This window comes from Amborella trichopoda, chromosome 2 (assembly GCF_054954075.1).
Source record: "Amborella trichopoda isolate Santa Cruz 75 chromosome 2, AtrichopodaSantaCruz75HAP2 v2.0, whole genome shotgun sequence".
In the NCBI taxonomy this organism is placed as follows: Eukaryota; Viridiplantae; Streptophyta; class Magnoliopsida; order Amborellales; family Amborellaceae; genus Amborella; species Amborella trichopoda.
Window position 1 is genome coordinate 58614102 of NC_142337.1, and position 20773 is coordinate 58634874.

Genomic DNA, 20773 nt, shown 5'->3' on the forward strand with positions numbered 1-20773 from the left:
CATAAGTAATGCCAACTAATAAAAAGAACCAAGCAAACTAAGCTATGAATATCCTTTGACTTGCAAAAAAAAAAAAAAAAACAGAAGCAACAACCCATAATGTAAAGAAAGCATTGATAATTCTAAATCAAACAAAAAAACTGAAAGGAAAAATGACAAATTAATAAGGATATACGGATTTCACCCTCGACCACAAAGTTTAGTTATTTAGTCAAGACATATATTAGGCTAAAGAACTGAGACGAATAAAATGACACTTGAATCAACTCAGTTACTAATTATCATTTAGGATTACAAAAATTATACCAATTAGGCCAATAAAATTATATATCATTTCGAATCAAACAACCAAAAAAAGAAATAAAATCAACTATTAAATGGGGATAATACGAATTTGACCCCTGACCCAGAAATCTAGTCATTGAATTAAAACCTCGTTACAACAGATAATACAAAGAATCAAGACGGTACCAACAATACATAAAACAACCCTAATTATGAAAACTCTTTGGCTTAAAAATTAAAAAGAAATATCATTCCATAAAGTCAGCAAAATTATGAAGAATTGATTTCACCCCTGACGGCAAAGTTTTTTACTAAATTGAATCTTAAGTGTAATGCCAACCAATAAAAAGAAGCAAACCAAATGAAAAGATATATTAAAAACTAAGGTATGAAGTGTTTAGAAAGCATTGATAATTCCAAATCAAACAACAAAACTGAAAGGAAAAATGACAAATTAATAAGAATATATGGATTTCACAATTGACTACAAAGTCTAGTCATATTTTAGGCTAAAAATGCAAAGAACCGGGGCGAATAAACAACTCAATTATTAACTATCATTTACTTAATGAATGATAAACGAATACTTTAAAAAACTCAGTAACAATTATCTTTAGGCTTAAAATTTTTGAATAACTATAACTTAAACACAAAAGGTAAATCTTTGTTTAGTATTTAAAACTAAGGATATTTATTACAGTCGTTTTTTAAGGTATTCGTTTATCTTTCTTGGTTAAGTGTTTTGTTTAGAATAACTTATATTTTGTTGACTAGAATTTAAGGTCTGGGGTGAAATCTGTAGATCCCCATTAACAGGTCATTTTTCTTACTGATTTGCTCTTTTTTATTTGAAATTATCCATAGTTTGTTTAATATTTTAGTTGGTATTTATATTTAAAATTTTAAGCCAAAAAGATGTTTATGGCCAAGTTTTTTAACGTACTATATTATTTGCCTGGTTCTTTGCATTATCTAGCACTAGGATATTTATAGTTGTTTTTTAAGAAATTCATTTCTGCATCTTGGTTCTCTGCATCATTTAGAAATATGTTAGTTTTAATTCAATGACTAAACTTTGGGGCAAGAAGTGAAATATGTCGTTCCCCAAATATCTGTCAATTTTCCTTGAGACTTTCTTTGTTTCATTTTAAATTCCTCACAATTTTATTAACTTAAAGATTGATGTTTCGTTTCAATTTTTAAACCTAAGAGTTTGCCTAACTGGGTTTTTTATGCATCCATTCTTTTGGTCCTGATTGTTTATATTATCTGTTATAATGAGGTCTTAATTAAAGTACTAGATTTTGGGGTCAAAAGTGAAATTCGTATCTCCATTTTGTAGTTGATTTTATTTTCTATTTTAGTTGTTCGATTCGAAACATTGCCGAATTTTATAGGACTAATTGGTATATATTTAGATTTATAACCCTAAACAATAGGTACATTTTACTTAACCAAATTGGAACAATGTTATTTTTATAGTTTTTATTCTTTGTTTAGTTTTTAGGCCTAAAAGGATATTCATTACTGCAATTATTTAAGATATTTGTTTACTTTTTTGTATACGCGTTTTGTCTAGAATAACTTACGTTTTAATTTATTGACCAGAATTTGGGGCCAGAGGTGAAATCTATAGACCCTCGTTAACTAGTCATTTTTCCTACTGATTTTTTTTTTTGAATTGAAATTATCCATTGTTTCATTAATCTTTATTTGGTTACCCATTTTCAATTTTTAAGTCTTAAAGATATTTATGGCCAAGTGTTTTACCGTTGCTTTTTATTTGTCGTGGTTCTTTGTATTATCTGACACCAAGATATTCGTGGTTATGTGTTTTAAATCTTCCGTTTATGCATCTTGGTTCTCTACATTATTTGGCAATATTTCGGTTTCACGTCTTGCCTCAAAATCTAGTCATTGACTTCAAACCGAAATATTGTCAAATAATCCAGAGAACCAAGATGCATAAACATAAATTTTAAACACATAACCACGAATATCTTATTGTCAGATAATGCAAATAACCACGACAAATAAAACGAAACGTTTAAAAACTCAATCATGAATAACTTTTTTGGCTTAAAAATTTAAAAAAGATTACCAACTAAAAGATTAAATAAACAATTGAAATTTTCAAATAAAAAAAAAGTAAATTGATAGGAAAAATAACCAGTTAATGGGGATATACAAATTTCATCCCTGCCCCCAAATTCTAGTCAATTAATTAAAATATTTGCAATTCTAAATAATGCACGTACCCAAGAAAGACAAACAAATACATTAAAAAACTACAGTAAACAATATCCTTTCGACTTAAAAACTAAATTAAGCATATCACCTACTAAAAAATACCAATTAGGACAACAAAAATGTAAAATGTTTTTAGGACTATAAAAATAAAAATAAATCAATTAAGCCAACAAATTTATGTTTCATTTCAAATCAAACAACTAAAAGAAGAAATAAAATAAACAAATAAATGAGAATATACAGATTTCACCTCTGAACCCAAAATCTAGTTCAATGAAATAAGACCTAATTATAACAGAAAAGACAAAGAATCAAAACGGAACCAACGATCACAAATAACCTAATATGCAAACTTTCAGGCTCAAAAATCTTTAAACAACACTAATCCATTAAGTCAACTAAAATATGAGGAATTCAAAATGTAACAAAGAAAGTCTGAAGGAAAATTGACATATCTTTGCAAATTGATAGATTTCACCCCTTGCACGAAAGCTTTAGTCATTTTGAGTTTAAACCGAAATATTGCCAAATAAAACAGAAAATAAATATTCATAAACGAAAATCTTAAAACACATAATCACGGAATATCCTAATGCTAGATAATGCAAATAACCATAACAAATAAAGTGGTATGTTAAAAAATTTTACCATGAATACGTTTTTGGCATAAAAATTTAAAAAGCAATACCAACTAAATGATTAAATCAATTATGGACAATTTCAATTCAAGAAAAAAAAAAATTTGTAGGAAAAATAGTTTGTTAAGGGGATCTATAGATTTCACTATTGCCCCCAAATTCTAATCAATAAATTTATACACAAATTCTTCAACACGATACACGCAGCCAAGAAAGATAAACGAATATCTTAAAAAACCATAATAATAAACCTCCTTAGGATTAAAAACTAAACAAAGAATATGAACTATTGAAATAAAAAAGTACCAATTAGGCCAACAAAAATGTACCAATTTAGGCCAATAAAATTATATATCGTTTCGATTCAAACAACTAAAAGATGAAATAATATCAACTACTAAATGGGGATATACGAATGTCACCCCTTAGCCCAAAATCTAGTAATTGAATTAAAACCTCATTATAATAGATAATACAACCAATCAAAGACGGAAACAATGATACATCAAAAAACTAGTTAAACAAACTCTCAGGCTAAAAATTCTTAAAGAAACACCAATCCAGTAAGTCATCAAAATTATGAAGACTTTAAAATGAAACAAAGAAAGTCTGAAAGAAAATCATTGGGGATCGACACATTTCACCACTTGCCCAAGAGTCTAGTCATTGAGTTAAAATTGAAATATTAGAAAATAATACAGAGAACCAAGATGCACAAGCAAAATATTTAAAACACAACTACAACTATCGTAGTGCCAGATAATGCAAAGAATCACGACAAATAAAATTGTAAGATAAAAAACTCTTGCATGATTATCTATCTGGCTTAAAATTTTAAAAAGGATTACAACCACAACTATCCTAATACCAGATAATGCAAAGAATCGCGACAAATAAAATGGTATGGTAAAAAACTCTTGCATGATTATCTATTTGGCATAAAATTCTAAAAAATATCACAAACTAAAAGTTTTAACAAACTTAAAAAAGAAAATCGGTAGGAAAAATGACCAGTTAATGGAGATCTACAGATTTCACCCTTACCCCCAAATTTTATTCAATAAATTAAAATATAAATTTTTCTAAATAAAACATGTAACCAAAAAAAGATAAACGAATACCTTAAAAACCCACAATGTATCAATTAAGCCAAGAGAAATGTACTATTTTTATTTTACTATAAAAATAAAAATGTATCAATTAAGCCAATAAAATTATGTACCGTTTCGAATCAAACAACAAGAGGTAAGAAAATCAACTACTAAATGGAGATGTACGGATTTCACCCCTGAACCCAAAATCTAGTCAATGAAGATCTCGTTATAACAGATAATACAAAGAACCAAAACAGAAACAATGATACAGAAGTTGATAGAAACACCAATCCAATAAATCTGCAAAATTATGAGGAATTCAAAAAAATAACAAAAAGAGTATGAAGAAAAATTGACAAATCTTTAGGGATTGAAAGATTTCACCCCTTGCCTCAAACTCTAATAATTAAGTTGGAACCGAAATATTGCCAAAATATGAAGAAAACCAAGATGCATAAACAGAAATTTAACAAAATCACGAATAGGCTAATGTCAGATAATACAAAGAGCCACGACAAATAAAATGATTTGATAAAAAATTCGACCATGAATATCTTTTTAACTTAAAAACTAAAAAAAAAAAAAAGATTACCAACTAAAAGACTAAACAAACAGTGGAAAATTTCAAAACAAAAAAAGAATATTGGTAGAAAAAAAACCGGTTAATGGTGACCCCGCAGATTTCACCACTGCCCCCAAATTCTAATCAATAAATTAAAATATTAATAGTTCATGAAAAAACACATAACCAAGAAAGATAAACAAATACCATAAAAAACCACAGTAATGAAAACCCTTTCGCTTAAAAACTAAACAAAGAATATCAACTATAAAAATAAAAATGTAGAAATTTTTAGGACTATAAAAATAAAAATAAACAAATTAGGCCAATACTACTATGCATCATTTCAAATCAAACAACCAAAAGAAAAAATAAAAACAATTATTAAATGGGGATATATCAGCTAATGACCTAAAACCTCGTTATAACAAATAATATGATGAATTAAGGACGAAAACAATGAGACATAAAAAACCTAGTTATGAAAATTCTTAGACTTAAAAATCTCAAAGAAACATCAATCCAATAAGTCAACAAAATTATTATGAATTCCTAATGAAACAAAGAAAGTCTAGTCCATTAATAATGCATAAAACCATGACAAATAAAATGGTAATGTTAAACAAATAATGAAAAATTATAAATCAAAATAAAAAAATAGGTAGGAAAAATAACCAGTTAATAAAAATCTACAGATTTCACCTTGCCCCCAAATTCTAGTCAATAAATTAAAACATTAGTAGTTCTAGACAAAACACATAACCAAATCAACCTAAGGAAATTCATTACAGTGGTTTTTTAAGGTATTATAAACAAATACTTTAAAAAACCATAGTAATGAAATATCCTTTGGCTTAAAAACTAAACAAAGAAACATCAACAATAAAAATAAAAATGTATTAATTTTTTAAGACTATAAAAATAAAAATATACCAATTAAGCCAATAGAATTATGTATTGTTTCGAATTAAACAACCAAAAGAAGAAAAACATATCACTTACTAAATAGGGACATACGGATTTCACCCGATCCAAAATTCTAGTCATTGAATAAAGACCTTGTTATAACTAATAATATGAAGAATCAAGACGGAAACAATAATACATAAAAAAAACCTTAGTTATGCAACCTTTTAGGCTTATGAAAAAAACATCAATCTATTAAGTCAACAAGATTATGAGGAATTTAAAATGAAACAAAAAAAGTCCATAGAAAAATTAACATATCTTAGGGGAACAACAGATTTCACCCCTTGCCCCAAAGTCTAGTTATTGAGTTACAATCGAAATATTGCCAAATAATGTAGAGAATCAAGATGCATAAATAGAAAATTTAAAACACATAACTAAGAATATCCTAGTGCCAGACAATGATTAAAACACGACAAATAAAATAATATGTTAAAAAAATCGATCATTTATATCTATTTGGCATAAAAAATTAAAAAGGCTTACGAACAATACGTTTTAACAAACTATGGATAGATTCAAATCGAAAAAAAAAATCGGTAGGAAAAATGACCAATTAATGGGAAACTACTGATTTTACCCTTGCCTCCAAATTCTGGTCACTAAATTAAATCATAAGCTATTTTAGACAAAACATGTAACCAATAAAGATAAACAAATGCCGTAAAAAACCACGGTAATGAATATTCAAACTTAAAAACTAAAGAAAAATATCAAAAATAAAATTAAAATGTACCAATTAAGCCATCAGAAATGTACCGATTTTTTAGAATATTGAAAATAAAAATGTACCAATTCGACCAATAAAATTATTTATTGTTTCGAATCAAACAACCAAAAGAGGAAATAACTTCGGCCAATAAAATTATTTATCGTTTCGAATCAAACAACCAAAAAGAAGAAATAAAATCAACTACTAAATGGCGATATATGGATCTCACCCATGACCTTCAAATCTAGTCATTGAAATAGGATTTCGTTATAACACAAAATACAAAAAATTAAGACGGAAAAAATAATAAAACCTAATTATGCAAACACTTGCGCCTAAAAATTGAAAGAAAACACCAATCCATTAAATCATCCAAATTGTGAGGAATATAAAATGAAACAAAGAAAGTGAAGGAAATTCACATATCATTGGGGATCAACAGATTTCATCCATTTCCCCAAACTCTTATCAAGTTAAAATCGAATATTGTCTAATATTGCAGAGAACAAAGATGCATAAACAGAAATCTTAAAACACAAATTCACGAATATCCTAACGCTAGATAATACAAAGAACCACGACAAATAAAATAGTATGTTAAAAAAATTAGCCATGAAAAACTTTTTGGTTTAAAATTTTAAAAAGAATTACCAACTAAAAGATTAAACAAATTGTAAATAATTTCTAATAAAAAAAATTGATAGTAAAAATGAACAGTTAATGGGGATCTACAGATTTCACCATTGCCTCCAAATACTAGTCAATAAATAAAAACATAAGTTATTGTAGACAAAACACAACTAAGAATGATAAATGAATACTTTAAAAAACTAGAGTAATGAATATCATTAGGCTTAAAAACTAAACAATAATATCAACTATATAAATAAAAAAAAACTAAACAATAATATCAACTATTTTTTAGGAATATAAAAATAAAAATACACCTACTTAGGTCAATAAAATTATGTATCATTTCGAATCAAACCAAAAGAGGAAATACCATACATTACTAAATGGAGACATACGGATTTCACCCAACCCTAAAATCTATTCATTGAATTAAGACCTCTCTATAACATATATTACAAAAAATACAGTCGGAAAAAATAATACCTAAAAACCGAGTTATCCAAACTCTTAAGCGTACAAATTGAAAAGAAACACAAGTCCATTAAGTCAAAAAAATTATAAGGAATTTAAAATGAAACAAAAAAAATCTGAAGAAAAATTGACAAATCATTAGGGATCGATAGATTTTACCCTTCACCCCAAAAAGTCTAATCATCGAGTTAAAATCGAAATATTATCAAATAATGCAGACAACCAAGATGCATAAACAAAAAATTTAAAACATATAACCACAAATATCCTAGTGCCAGATAATGCATGAAACACAACAAATAAATTATATGTTAAAAACTGTTGCGTGAATATCGATTAGGCTTAAAATTTTAAAAAAGATTACGAACTAAAAGTTTTAACAAACTTTAGATCGATTCAACTCAAAGAAAGAAAATCGATAGGAAATATGACCAGCTAATAAGGATCCACCAATTTCACCCCTACCCGGTCAATAAATTAAAACATAAATTATTCTAAACAAAACGTATAACCAATAAAAATAAATGAATACTTTAAAAACCCACAGGAATAAATATCCTTAGGCTTAAAAACTAAAACAAAAAATATCAACAATACAATTAAATTCTACCAATTAAGCCAAGAGAAATGTACTAATTTTTTGGGACTATAAAAATAAAAATGTACCATTTAGGCCAATAAAATTATGTACTGTTTCAAAATCAAATCAAAAGAAGAAAGGAAATTAACTACTAAATGGGGATGTACATATTTCACCTTTGGCCCCAAAATCTAAACAATGAATTAAGATCTCGTTATAACAGATAATACAAAAATCTAAGACAGAAACAACGAACAGAAAAAACTTACTTATGCAAACTCTTTGGCTTCAACATTGAAAAGAAATACCAATCCAATAAGTCCGCAAAATTATGAGGAATTCAAAAAAAAACAGAGTATAAGGGAAAATTGACAGATCTATGGGGAGATTTCACCCCTTGCCCCAAAGTCTAGTAATTAAGTTAAAACTGAAATATTAGCAAAAGAATGCAAAGAACCAAGATGCATAAACCAAAATTTTAAAACACATATCCACAAATATCCTAGTGCCAGATAATAATACGAGCCATGACAAATAAAATGATACGTTAAAAAACTCAACCATAAATATCTTTTTGGCTTAAAAATTTCAAAAGGATTTCCAGCTAAAAGATTAAACAAACAATGGAAAATTTCAAATCAAAAAAAGAAAATCAGCAGGAAAAATAATCAATTAATGGGGGGAAATTTCAAATCAAAAAAAAAAAATCGACAAGAAAAATAACCAGTTAATGGGGATCTATAGATTTCATCCATGCCCCCAAATTCTAGTCAATAAATTAAAACATTAGCAGTTTAAAAAAACACAAATAACCAAAAAAGATAAACAAAAACCTTAAAAAACCACAGTAATATCCTTTGGCTTAAAACTTAAACAAAGAATACCAACTATAAAAATGTATCAATTTTTTAAGAGTATAAAAATAAAAATAAACAAATTAGGTCAATAAGATTATGTATCGTTTCGAATCAAACCAAAAGAAAAAATAAAAACTTCTAAATGAGGATATACGAATTTCACCTGACCCCAAAATCTAGTCATTAAACTGAGACCTCGTGTCCTTCCATAACTTTTTGAAGTATTTCCCATACAATTGTTTCTTTTTCCTGAATTTTACTTTCAGCAATCCCTATGTTGGAAGCAACATGTCGTCCGATTAGACCACGAATTACAAATGTCTGAAAGAGCTCTATTGCCATTTCTCGAGGTAATCTACATCGATGTAATGAAAGCGAAGGGCCCACCACGATGACAGAACGACCTGAATAATCGACCCGTTTACCTAGTAGAGTGTCGCGAAATCTTCCCTCTTTGCCTTCAATTACATCTGAAAAAGACTTGTAAACTTTATTGTGACCGTCCCTCATTGGTTGTCCGCATATCCCATTATCAAGAAGTGTATCTACAGCTTCTTGTACTAACTTTTCCTAACACATCACTGATTTTAATTAGTTGATAGTTTATATTAGTATTAATTGAGAATTTTGTGAGAGATTTTTGGGAAAGGTTTCATTCACGCCTAATCCATGTCGAGTAGACCCTGTCCTTGTGAGAAGTGAGAATTATTAATTCATGAGTAGTAGGGAGAGACTTATGTCACCAAAAATCGAGACTAAAGCAAATTTAACAAATAATATAAAGAATCAAGAAGAAAACAATGAGACAAAAAACCTAGTTACTGCAAAGAACCACAACAAATACAATGATATGTTAAACAAACAATGGAAAATTTGAAATAAAAAAAAAAACCCATAATAAAAATAACCAAGTAATAAGGATCTACAAATTTCACCCGCCCCCAAATTCTAGTCAATAAATTAAAACATTAGCACTTCTAGAGAAAACACGTAACCAAAATAGATAAACAAATACCTTAAAAACAATATCATTTAGCTTAAAAACTAAACAAAGAAATATCAACTATAAAAATAAAAATGTACAAATTTTTTAGGATTAAAAATAAAATATGTATCGTTTCGAATTAAACAACCAAAAGAGGAAAAAATATCTACTAAAAGGAATATACGGATCTCACCCCTGAACCCAAAATCTAGTCATTGAATTAAGATATTAATTCAATGAAGCCAATAAAATTATTTATCGTTTTGAATCAAACAACCAAAAGAGGAAATAAAATCAACTACTAAATAAGGATATACGGATCTAACCCCTGACCCCAAAATCTAGTCATTGAATTAAGACCTCGTTACAACACAAAATACAAAGAAACAAGACAAAAAAAAATGATACATAAAATACCTTAAGCTTAAAATTGAAAAGAAACACCAATCCATTAAGTCAGCAAAATTGTGATGAATTTAAAATGAAAAAAAAAAGTCTGAAGGACAATTTACAGATCTTTGAAGATCAACACACCCCTTGCCCCAAAGTCTTGTCATGGAGTTAAAATCGAAATATTGCCAAATATTGCAGAGAAACGAGATGCATAGAAAAAAATCTTAAAACACATAACCACGAATATCCTAGTGCCAGATAATGTAAAGAACCACAACAAATAAAATAGTACGGTTAAAAAAATTGGCCATCAAAATCTTTTTGGATTAAAAATTTAAAAAGAATTATCAACTAAAAGATTAAACAAATTCCAGATAATTTCCAATAAAAAACAAATTGTAATAAAAATGATCAGTTAATGTGGATCTACAGATTTCACTCATTGCCTCCAAATACTATTCAATAAATAAAAACATAAGTTATTGTAGACAAAATACGCAACCAAGAATGATAAATGAATACCTTAAAAAACTGAAGCAATGAATATCTTTAGGCTTTAAAACTAAACAAAGAATATCAACTATATAAACAAAAATGTACTAATTAGGCTAACAAAAATGTACTAATTAGGCTAACAAAAATGTACCAAATGTTTCGAACTATAAACATAAAAATATACCAATTAGGTCAATAAAATTATGTATCGTTTCGAATCAAACAACCAAAAGAGGAAATATAATACACCACTGAATGTAGATATACAAATTTCACCCGACCCCAAAATGTAGTCATTGAATTGAGACCTCGTTATAACAGATATTATAAAAAATCAAAACGGAAAATATAATATCTAAAAAACCTACTTATGCAAACTATTAGGCTTAAAAATTAAAAAAAAAACACAAATCCATTAAGTCAAAAAATTATGAGAAATTTAAAAGGAAACAAAAAAAATCTGAAGAAAAATTGACAGATCATTGGAGATCGACAGATTTTACTCCTTGCCCCAACGTCTAGTCATTGAGTTAAAATCAAAATATTGCCAAATAATGCAGAGAACTAGGATGCATAAGCAAAAAATTTAAAACACATAACCACAAATATCTTAACACCAGATAATGCAAAGTACCACAACAAATAAAATGGATTGTTAAAAAACTCGACCATGAATATATTTTTAGCTTAAAATTTTAAAAACGAATGCCAACTAAAAAATAAAACAAACTATGTATAATTTCTAGTAAAAAAAAAAAATTAATAGGAAAAAATGATCAGTTAAAAGGGGATCTATAGATTTCATCCCTGCCCCCAAATTCTAATAAATAAATTAAAACATAAGTTATTTTAGAAAACACACGTAACCAAGAAAGATAAACGAATACCTTAAAAATCTACAATAATGAATATCCTTAAGATTAAAAACCAAACAAAAAATGTCAACTATATAATTAAAAAAGTTCCATTTAGGCCAACAAAAATGTACCAATTTTTGGGACTACAAAAAATAAAAACGTACCAATTAGGCCAATAAAATTATCTATCGTTTCTAATCAAACAACCAAAAGATGAAATAAAACCTCGTGATAAGAAATAATACAAAGAATCAAGACAGGAAAAACAGTACATAAAAAACTTAGTTATGCAAACTCTTAGGCTTAAAAATTAAAAATATATACTAATCAATTAAGTCAGAAAAACTACGAGGAATTTAAAATGAAACTAAAAAAATCTGAAGGAAAATTAAAAGATCATTGGGGATCGACAGATTTCACCCCTTGCCCCAAAGTCTAGTAATTGAGATAGAACCAAAACATTGTCAAATAATGTAGAGAACCAAGATGCATAGACGAAAATCTTAAAACATATAACCATAAATGTCCTAGTACCAAATACTGTAAAGAACCACAACAAATAAAATACTACCTTAAAAAACTCGACTACGAAGATCTTTTTAGGTTAAAAGTTTAAAAAGAATTACCAACTAAAAGATTAAACAAACTATGGATAATTTCTAATTAAAAAAAGAACAATGGGAGGAAAAATGACCTGTTAATAAGGATCTATAGATTTCACCCTTCCCTCAAATTCTAGTAAATAAATTCAAACATAAGTTGTTGTAGACAAAACACATAACCAAGAAAGATAAACGAATACCTTAAAAAACCATAAGAGCAATTAATCGACTTCGGCATTAAAACTAAACAAAGAATATCAACTATAGAAATAAAAATGTATCAATTATGCTAACAGAATGTACCATTTTTTTAGGACTATAAAAATAAAAATATATCAATTCGCGACCAGTAAAATTACGTATTATTTCGAATCAAACAGCCAAAAGAGAGAATAAAAATCAACTATTTGATCTTACCCCTGACCCCAAATTTGATAAAACCTTTCAACCAGTTCATCCTACTTCTCTAGACACCTTATTAAACTGGTTGTGTGCCAAATGAAAGGGCATGGAAAAAAGCTTGTTTTAAATACCATAAGGTTGTGACCCTTACCTGCAATAAACTCAAATAATTGAATGCATGAAATTGCCAACCAAGGGGCCTCCAACAAATATTGCAAGCTGCATTTCATTTTCTTTCTATCAGCTATTTCCATTCATTCAACCTATGACATATATAATGTATTAAACAAATAAACTCTTTCAAGATGCCCCGATACAAGCTAATCTAATGATTCAGAGACTAAACTTCATTTAATTTAATTGGGTTTCCATCCCAGGACTGTGGACTAAAAGATAGAGCCAAAAACATCTGAAAATTGGAATTAGTTTCCTATATATCACCAGAATTGGTAAAGTATATCTAATATTGAATCCAAATATTGGCATAAATTTGAGGGAAACTAAGACTTTTGGCCATTCGCCAAGACACCTTACAAGGTTTTTACCAGAAAGCCAGAAAAGCCCCAGGAACGAGCCTTTTCAAAATCCAAGGATTCAAACTAATAGACTTGTTACGTACCTTTGTGAAGAAACTTACAACCGCCACATGCTAGAGGCTTGGATGTAAGAGTGCAACAGTAGACATATAGAATGTATTAAACAAATAAACTCACTCAAGATGCCCTGATACAAGCTAATCTAATGATTCAAAGACTAAACTTCATTTAATTTAACTGGCTTTCCATCCCAGGATTGTGGACTAAAAGATAGAGCCAAAAACATCTGAAAACTGGAATTAGTTTCCTATATATCACCAGAATTGGTAAAGTACATCAAATATTGAATCCAAATATTGGCATAAATTTGATGGAAACTAAGACTTTTGGCCATTCGCCAAGACATCTTACAAGGCTTTTACCAGAAAGCCAGAAAAGCCCCAAGAACGAGCCTTTCAAAATCCAAGGATTCAAACTAATAGACTTGTTACGTACCTTTGTGAAGAAACTTACAACCGCCACAGGCTAGAAGCTTGGATGTAAGAGTGCAACAGTAGAGGGCCAAGCAAAGTTCCATATCTGTTCCACCAAATTGCCCGCTAGAAAACTGGCATACAAAGCTGATATCAAGATTAATTCAGGTGAGGAAATAAAAAACCATTGGCAAAATACCACAACAGAAAAAAAAAACTCTTTGTTTAACATTTAAGTAGAGATGAGGGTAAGTGTCATCATTTCCCAAATAATATTAGCTCAAAGTCAAATATGGTACTAAAGCGTCCAACGTAACATTTTAAAGTTTGATAGTTCTCTCCAGTAAATTTTCAGTCCACATCCCATCTTCCTATCAGGTAACAATTCAGCAACAGAGGAAGAAGCAATAAAACTCTACTACATGTTGAGATGAGTAGGAGTTGCTGCAAGAGCATCTTGTTCCTCCTTCGTAAGAACCTGAATAGTCGGTAGAGGAAACTTATTACCAAATTGATATAAACTCTGATATAATATTGAATATTGAAAAACAACTGGGATTGTCACCAATAAAATTATGGACGATTATGGAGAGAGAGTGGGGCCTCTCAAAACAAAACAAGACCTTATTGGTGGGTCCCGCACCTTCCACCACTTTCCGTCATTTGATTGGACATTGATAACCTTAGTGAACTTGAACCATATTATAGTATAATTTCCCATAATAATAAAACAGAATATGAGGGAGAACAGGGTAGCACAGAGCCATAATATGCAACCCAAAGTCACAATGTGAAATCCTTGAGGTAACTTTATATATATATATATATATATATATATATATATATATATATATATATATATTAATAATTCCCAACTCTTACCGGCAAAGCTGTCCAAAGACTATTTACATAGGAGTCTTTATTGAGAAGTTGCAAAGATTCATCTTCAAGCAGCTCTGTATCGACATGCATGACAGGAATGGAGCATCCAGATGGAATAGATGGAAGATTTTCAGTGATATCATCCTCTGTAGGAATGTTGTTTATTTCTACATCAGCTTTCAAGCAACATTTCAAGATTCATGTTTATCATTGATCAAAGTGCTGATGCGACGCTGGTCTTTGATTGAGGCACGAGAGCGCTTCATCTTTCTCATTGAGTAGAGCGACTCAAGGAGCACAAAGGAAAAAGGAGTGAAATGTATAATCATTTATCCTAGAAGAAAAAACAAAGGGCATGAAGTCAATTAGTGAATTTGCTAATCCAAAAGTTTGATCTTGCATTATAGACAGCATCTAATAAATTTCAAATTTTGAGATAAAAAATAAAGCTCCACATAGAAGAGAGTCCGAGAGCAGTATCATATGATGCATCTCTGGAAAGCTAAAACAGCAAATTAGCTACCATAGAGATTATGGTACCAGAATATATATGCATTTGTTAGAGAAGAAAGAGAACTGTTGTAACACAAGAAATGGTTCAATAAAAAGAATTGTCTTAATCTCATTATGTGATCAACAGGCATTGACTTAGGTCTGAGGCAAATCCAAAATAATGTTAAAATCAACCAAATAAGTTACTAAAAAAAAAACAAACAAGCTGAAACTACTTCTAGTTTTTATTAATAATTGAGATTTGAAGGGTCTATGGCACACCCACATCATAATTTGAAAACACAAGAACTTCAAAGTAATAGTTTTTAGCAATCCAAATAGTTAGGGGAATAGTTTGTGATCAGGGCTGAGAATTTACTCTGTCCGGATCTGAAACACAAAATTTGGATCCTATCTGGATCTGGATATGGATCCAAGATTTGGATTAAAAATTGGATCCGAATCCGAAATCTAAATCCAAATAGTAACTCAGATCCGATCGGGGTATAGGTGGATCCGATTCAGATCCAACCCAAGTTTTTAAAATGATATATATTATTTTATATATATATATATATACACACATAAATATGGTATTTTATATTTATTTATTTATATATAACATATATATAAATGGTCTCATTGTATAATTTTCTTACATATAATTATTCTAACTTTTACAATTATATTTTCACTTTATAATAGACAAAATTAGAACTGAGCCGGATCCGGATCCTATATATAATTTTCGAATATGAATAATATTTTGGATCTAATCGGATCCGGATCCCGATCCGGATCCAGAATCAGATCCAATGTATCTTTTTTGGATGTGAATCTAGATCTGGATCTGGGTGGATCTTGAGCCCATCCGAAAAATTCTCAGCCTCGTATCATGTAGTACTTCGTGCTCGGCTCAAAAAAAAAAGAACAAATACAATATTTTAGGGCTGCTATATGAAAATATCTTTTAAGATAAAAACCCAGAAAACAAGTGACTTTAACCTTACTTGAAGATTAATAAGAATGTCTCTAATTGGTAAGCTATTTAATTGCTCTGCCCCTGAGCCACTCTATTTTCCTATCAAGGATCCGACCAACCTTACTGTAAGTTGTTTACATATAAAATAACGCATCAAAATGGAGCTAACGATTTAGACAAAAAAAACTAAGGAAAACAAACTTATAGAAGCCTGAGGTATTTACAGTTGCCAATTTCATAGGGATCTGACCGGTTAAATCACTGCATTATAGAGAGAGAAAATCAAAACCCAAATTTATAGAAGCCTGAGGTATTTACAGTTGCCAATTTCATAGGAATCTGGCACGTTAAATCACTGCATTATAGAGAGAGAAAATCAAAACCCAACGACGAAGCCCAAACTAATAAACTACATAGATAATGGAAGTAAAAATTTAGATCCATACCTGCGTGTAAAAGGGATGGAATTAAAAGAAAAGTGAGAAAATTATGATTTTCCATACCGAGTGATCCAAAATCTTGACAAGAACCAGAAAGAAATCATTGTCCACTTCTTTGATATACATTCCCAATATAACGACCACTTTATTCATGAGCGAAAGCTTTGGATCGACATCCCAACCTCCTTCACAAACCAATTCCTTGAAAAGCTTAATGCTCTGATCACTCATCTGAAAGGCTTTAAAATAAACGTCTGCTCCTCCATCTTCATCAACCTCCAATTTCACAACAGCATTGATCCACTCTTTCATATCGCTCTTTGGGTGAAGCTCAGCAGCCTGTAGAACCTCTAAATTCAACAAAGTATAGTCCCTCTTGTTCTGGCTAATGGTTTGAGTAGAATATAAAACCTACTTTTCTCTTTCGTGAAAATGGCTTCCTTCCTCGTCTATTTCAAACTCCACCTCTCTCTCCTCTATTCTCTCTCCTGTCTCACCTCTCCTTTCTCTCTCATCGCTCTCGCTTAGACCCCTCTGCCTCTTACTCCTTTCTCTCTTCTCTCCTGATATCCCTCTTTCTCTCTGCTCTCTAATATCTCTCCTATTTCCATCCGTTGTACTCTTCCTTTCCCTCTCTTTGCACCGCCTCTCTAGGAAAAAGCGACACTCAAAAAAACCAGGAAGCATCCGATATTTCGCGTACCTTCCTAATGGACAATTAGGACTCCTGCCAAATTGGTTAAAGAGGGAAAGTGTCATACGTGCATTGCGTTTTAAATTTTAAATTTTTTACCATAGTTAGCAAAGGCGGGGATATTGAGAAGTGTTTTGAGTGCATCTGCTTTTTACCATAGTCAGCCGTTGGAGAATAATAAAAAGGAAAGTTGTTTCACGCGGTTTGGACCGCGTTTCTACCGATGAAAAGGGTAAAGCATCCATCTTAAAAATGGATGTAAGTAGGTGTTCTATCAAAACTAACGGTATAAATATTTTTTTATTATAATTATTATTTTAAATTTTTAAAATTTATTTATTTTTTATATAATTAAAATAATAATTATATTAAAAAAAAATATTTGGAAAGTTAGTTACACTTGTTTTTAGATAGACCACCTTTATACCTCCGAACCGCATATTCTAGAAAACGCATATTGTAGATCTGGTTTCTATGCGGCTAAACCTGCATATGTAGAAATGCGGGCCTTTTAATAAATCTATTTTTTAAATGTATTTTTTGGACTTAATTTTTAAGGACATGTAATCTCTAATATGGAATCAAGAATATGAATAAATAAATAAATTTTAAACACTAGAAATAATAATTCTACTTTCCATTGTTTTTAGATGGAACACCTACTTGCATCCATTTTAAAGATGAATGCTTTACACTTTTTGGACCGCATATGTAGTCATACGGTCCAGCCCGCATGAAAAAAATTTCCATAAAATATTGACACACTAAAATATCAATAATAAATTGAATTCATTTTAAAAAGTCAGAAGCAAAAATCGGGTCAAAAATACAGATCCCCAACAAATAAAAACAACCATATAATTATGAATATTTCGGATTTGATACAAAAAACCATAGTGGAAAAAAATGGATATACAAAGATGACATTGAAAGTTCGACCAGTGTAATCTTTACCGGGGATTTTTTTTTTTTTTTTCTCACCCCTTTTCTTTTCTTTTCTTTTCTTTAACAAAAATCACCTGCAAGTAGTCTTATTACAATAACTCTTGCTTCAAATAAAATAAAAATTTACCAATCCATGAAAAAATAACCACAAATCTTGTGTTTGAGAATATAAATACTACATAATTAAATATGTCAGAATTGAAAGAGAATGCTGGACATTACCTCAATCGGGTTTATTACACCCCACACCCAGTCACCACCATCCGATGGCACGGGATCGACGGTCTTCATTCAATCTCAATCGAAAAAGCTAATTTCGACCAAGTTCTTCAATGGAAACTTCTTCAATGTATGCTCACCCAAAAGTCTTCAGGATCAATCCCCAAAAAAAATTGCCTCAAAAATTTATCCTTTTTAATTTCTTTTTAAAGCTCAAAACTTGAGAGAGAAGAGAGTGCTTTTAGAATGGGGCGTGACCCTCTATATAATGTTTAGGGAGAGAGAGAAAGGGGTTGTATAAGAAAGAGAATGGGGGTGTGCCCCTTAAAATAAGATAAGGGAGCGTGAGAGAGGAATGAGAGAGATGACCTTCTATTTATAATGTTATAATTTTCCTTTATATGTTAATGAAGTTATTTTCTGAAGTTGTAATTGTGTTAAATAAAAATTAAAAAATATACTTCTGAATGGTTTTTTAGCCCCATGATTTTGCTTGTTAAATGATATTTTTCCAAAATTAAATGGTTACAAATCGACTTTAACACGTTGAGTAAGAGAGAGAAGCCCAAAGTATAATTGACCACAAAATTTACTCAAACTTTGGTGTTACATAAATGCTCCAATAATAAAAAGAAATAAAACAAACTTTTCGTTATGGTGCACATAATTTACTCAAACTTTGGTGTTACATAAATGCTCCAATAATAAAAAGAATAAAATAAACTTTTTGTTATGGTGCACATGAGTACGCATACTACAAGGAAATGGTTCCCTATGACTATCAAATCAAGTAACGCCTCACCACCTAACCGATCGAAAATTACAATTTAAATATTATAAAACCTTTACATCAATTATCTTATGTGTTTGTGAAAAAAAACTGCATTTCAAGCTTTTAAAATAGCGTACATTACATCATATTATCTAAACCGTCTAATTATGCTCTAAAAATAAGTATTCATAGACCCACAAGATCTGTAATGTTTTTTTAGTTTTAAGTTTTACTATCAACGTTAAAAATTGATTTTAAAGCCATCATAAAAAATTTGTCACCTAAACTACTTTTGATGATATAAGGGGAGCATTATAAAAATCTCATCCATACGTCTACCCATATTTTTTCAAATAAAAATAGGAGGAGATTAGCACCCTGGGTTTGTCGTAGGATTACTAATGCAAGATTGATGTGGATGCGATAACTATTTTCTCGAATAATTGTATTCTCCAATCGTTGTAACTGTTGATTCATTTCACAAAATTATGTTCGAACATCCTCTATGACTTAGGTATAATTTTTTAAAATTTGTCCTAGGATCATCTATAGTAGGATTAGCTTTGCTCGCATGCCAACTAAAGCATGGTATATGGAGGGAAGAAATTATTAAAATAAAACTACTAATAAAGAATGATAGAATATATCCTCTTTCAGGGTCTATAAGGGAATCAACCCCAAAAAATAGTTTCACAATTTCAACTTCTTACTCAATCACCAATTCTCTCCTCCAAAAGGAACATCTCTCTTTTTAATACACTTAGAAGAAAGAAAAAATAAATAAATAAATAAATCTCACAAAAAATAAACACTCTTTCTCTAAGTCACACACAACTTTTCCCTTATATATATATATATATATATATATATATATATATATATATATATATCTGACTTCCACGTAAATCTCTTTTTCATATTTCCTCTCTCACGTCTACCTTCCTATTTCCTCTCTAAATCTAAATCTCTAAATTCTTATTCAAATTTTTTCTCCCTCTAAATCTCTTCTTCTCCCAACGTGAGGCCCACAAATCTTGAACTAAATCTCTTTAAGTCCATGAAACAAGAACTTTCTCATTTCAACCCACGTTACCCATGAGCCCATTAGCAAGTAACTAGAAATACCCATTGTCAACCATAAAAATTAGAAACTTTATATCTTAACCAATTCCTAAAAAAAAATAACTCAAAAAATAATAAAATATAATTTTGAATTTTACCTAATTTTTATCTGCATCACTTGTACTCCTGCATCTAAACAGTGTGCCTTTGAATTTATCTAGCAATATCATACAAGGGTCAAGAGAAGCTACTACTAGGAAAAATTATGGACACTCAAATCAAGAGCCTGACTTTTGGCCCTTTACGAACTAGCTAAACCAGTCCAACTATTTCACTTTGTTTATTTGAATGATGCTACCATTCTCTGAGCTCTTATATTTGACTAAGTTCTCCCAATAGAGGCTAGATTTAGTTCTAACAATCAAAAATATAATAGGCGAGTCCAGCTTTTAGTTCCCTTGATACGGAGATATCCAATCCACCATCCATTG

At 29.8% G+C, this 20773-nt stretch overlaps 1 protein-coding gene across 5 annotated transcripts in view; it reads right to left on the minus strand.

Annotated features, from left to right (window-relative positions):
* Positions 1 to 17314, minus strand: part of LOC110006993 (uncharacterized) — a 71678-nt gene extending 54364 nt beyond the window's left edge. The window contains exons 1-4 of one of the 5 annotated variants that reach the window (XR_002280423.2): positions 16654 to 17313; positions 14677 to 15010; positions 13817 to 14272; positions 12937 to 13004 (exon numbers count right to left, since the gene is read on the minus strand). Coding sequence is in view for 2 of the 5 variants with exons in the window: in XM_088858917.1 (XP_088715043.1) it covers positions 12937 to 13004; positions 13817 to 13928; positions 14677 to 14766 (270 nt within the window). In the remaining 3 variants the exon portion in view is untranslated. Of the gene's footprint in view, positions 1 to 12936; positions 13005 to 13404; positions 14273 to 14676 lie in introns of all 5 variants that reach the window. The other 4 variants (XM_088858917.1, XM_088858916.1, XR_016049802.1 and 1 more) reach the window with 4 other exon arrangements.
* Positions 17315 to 20773: the final 3459 nt, after the last annotated feature.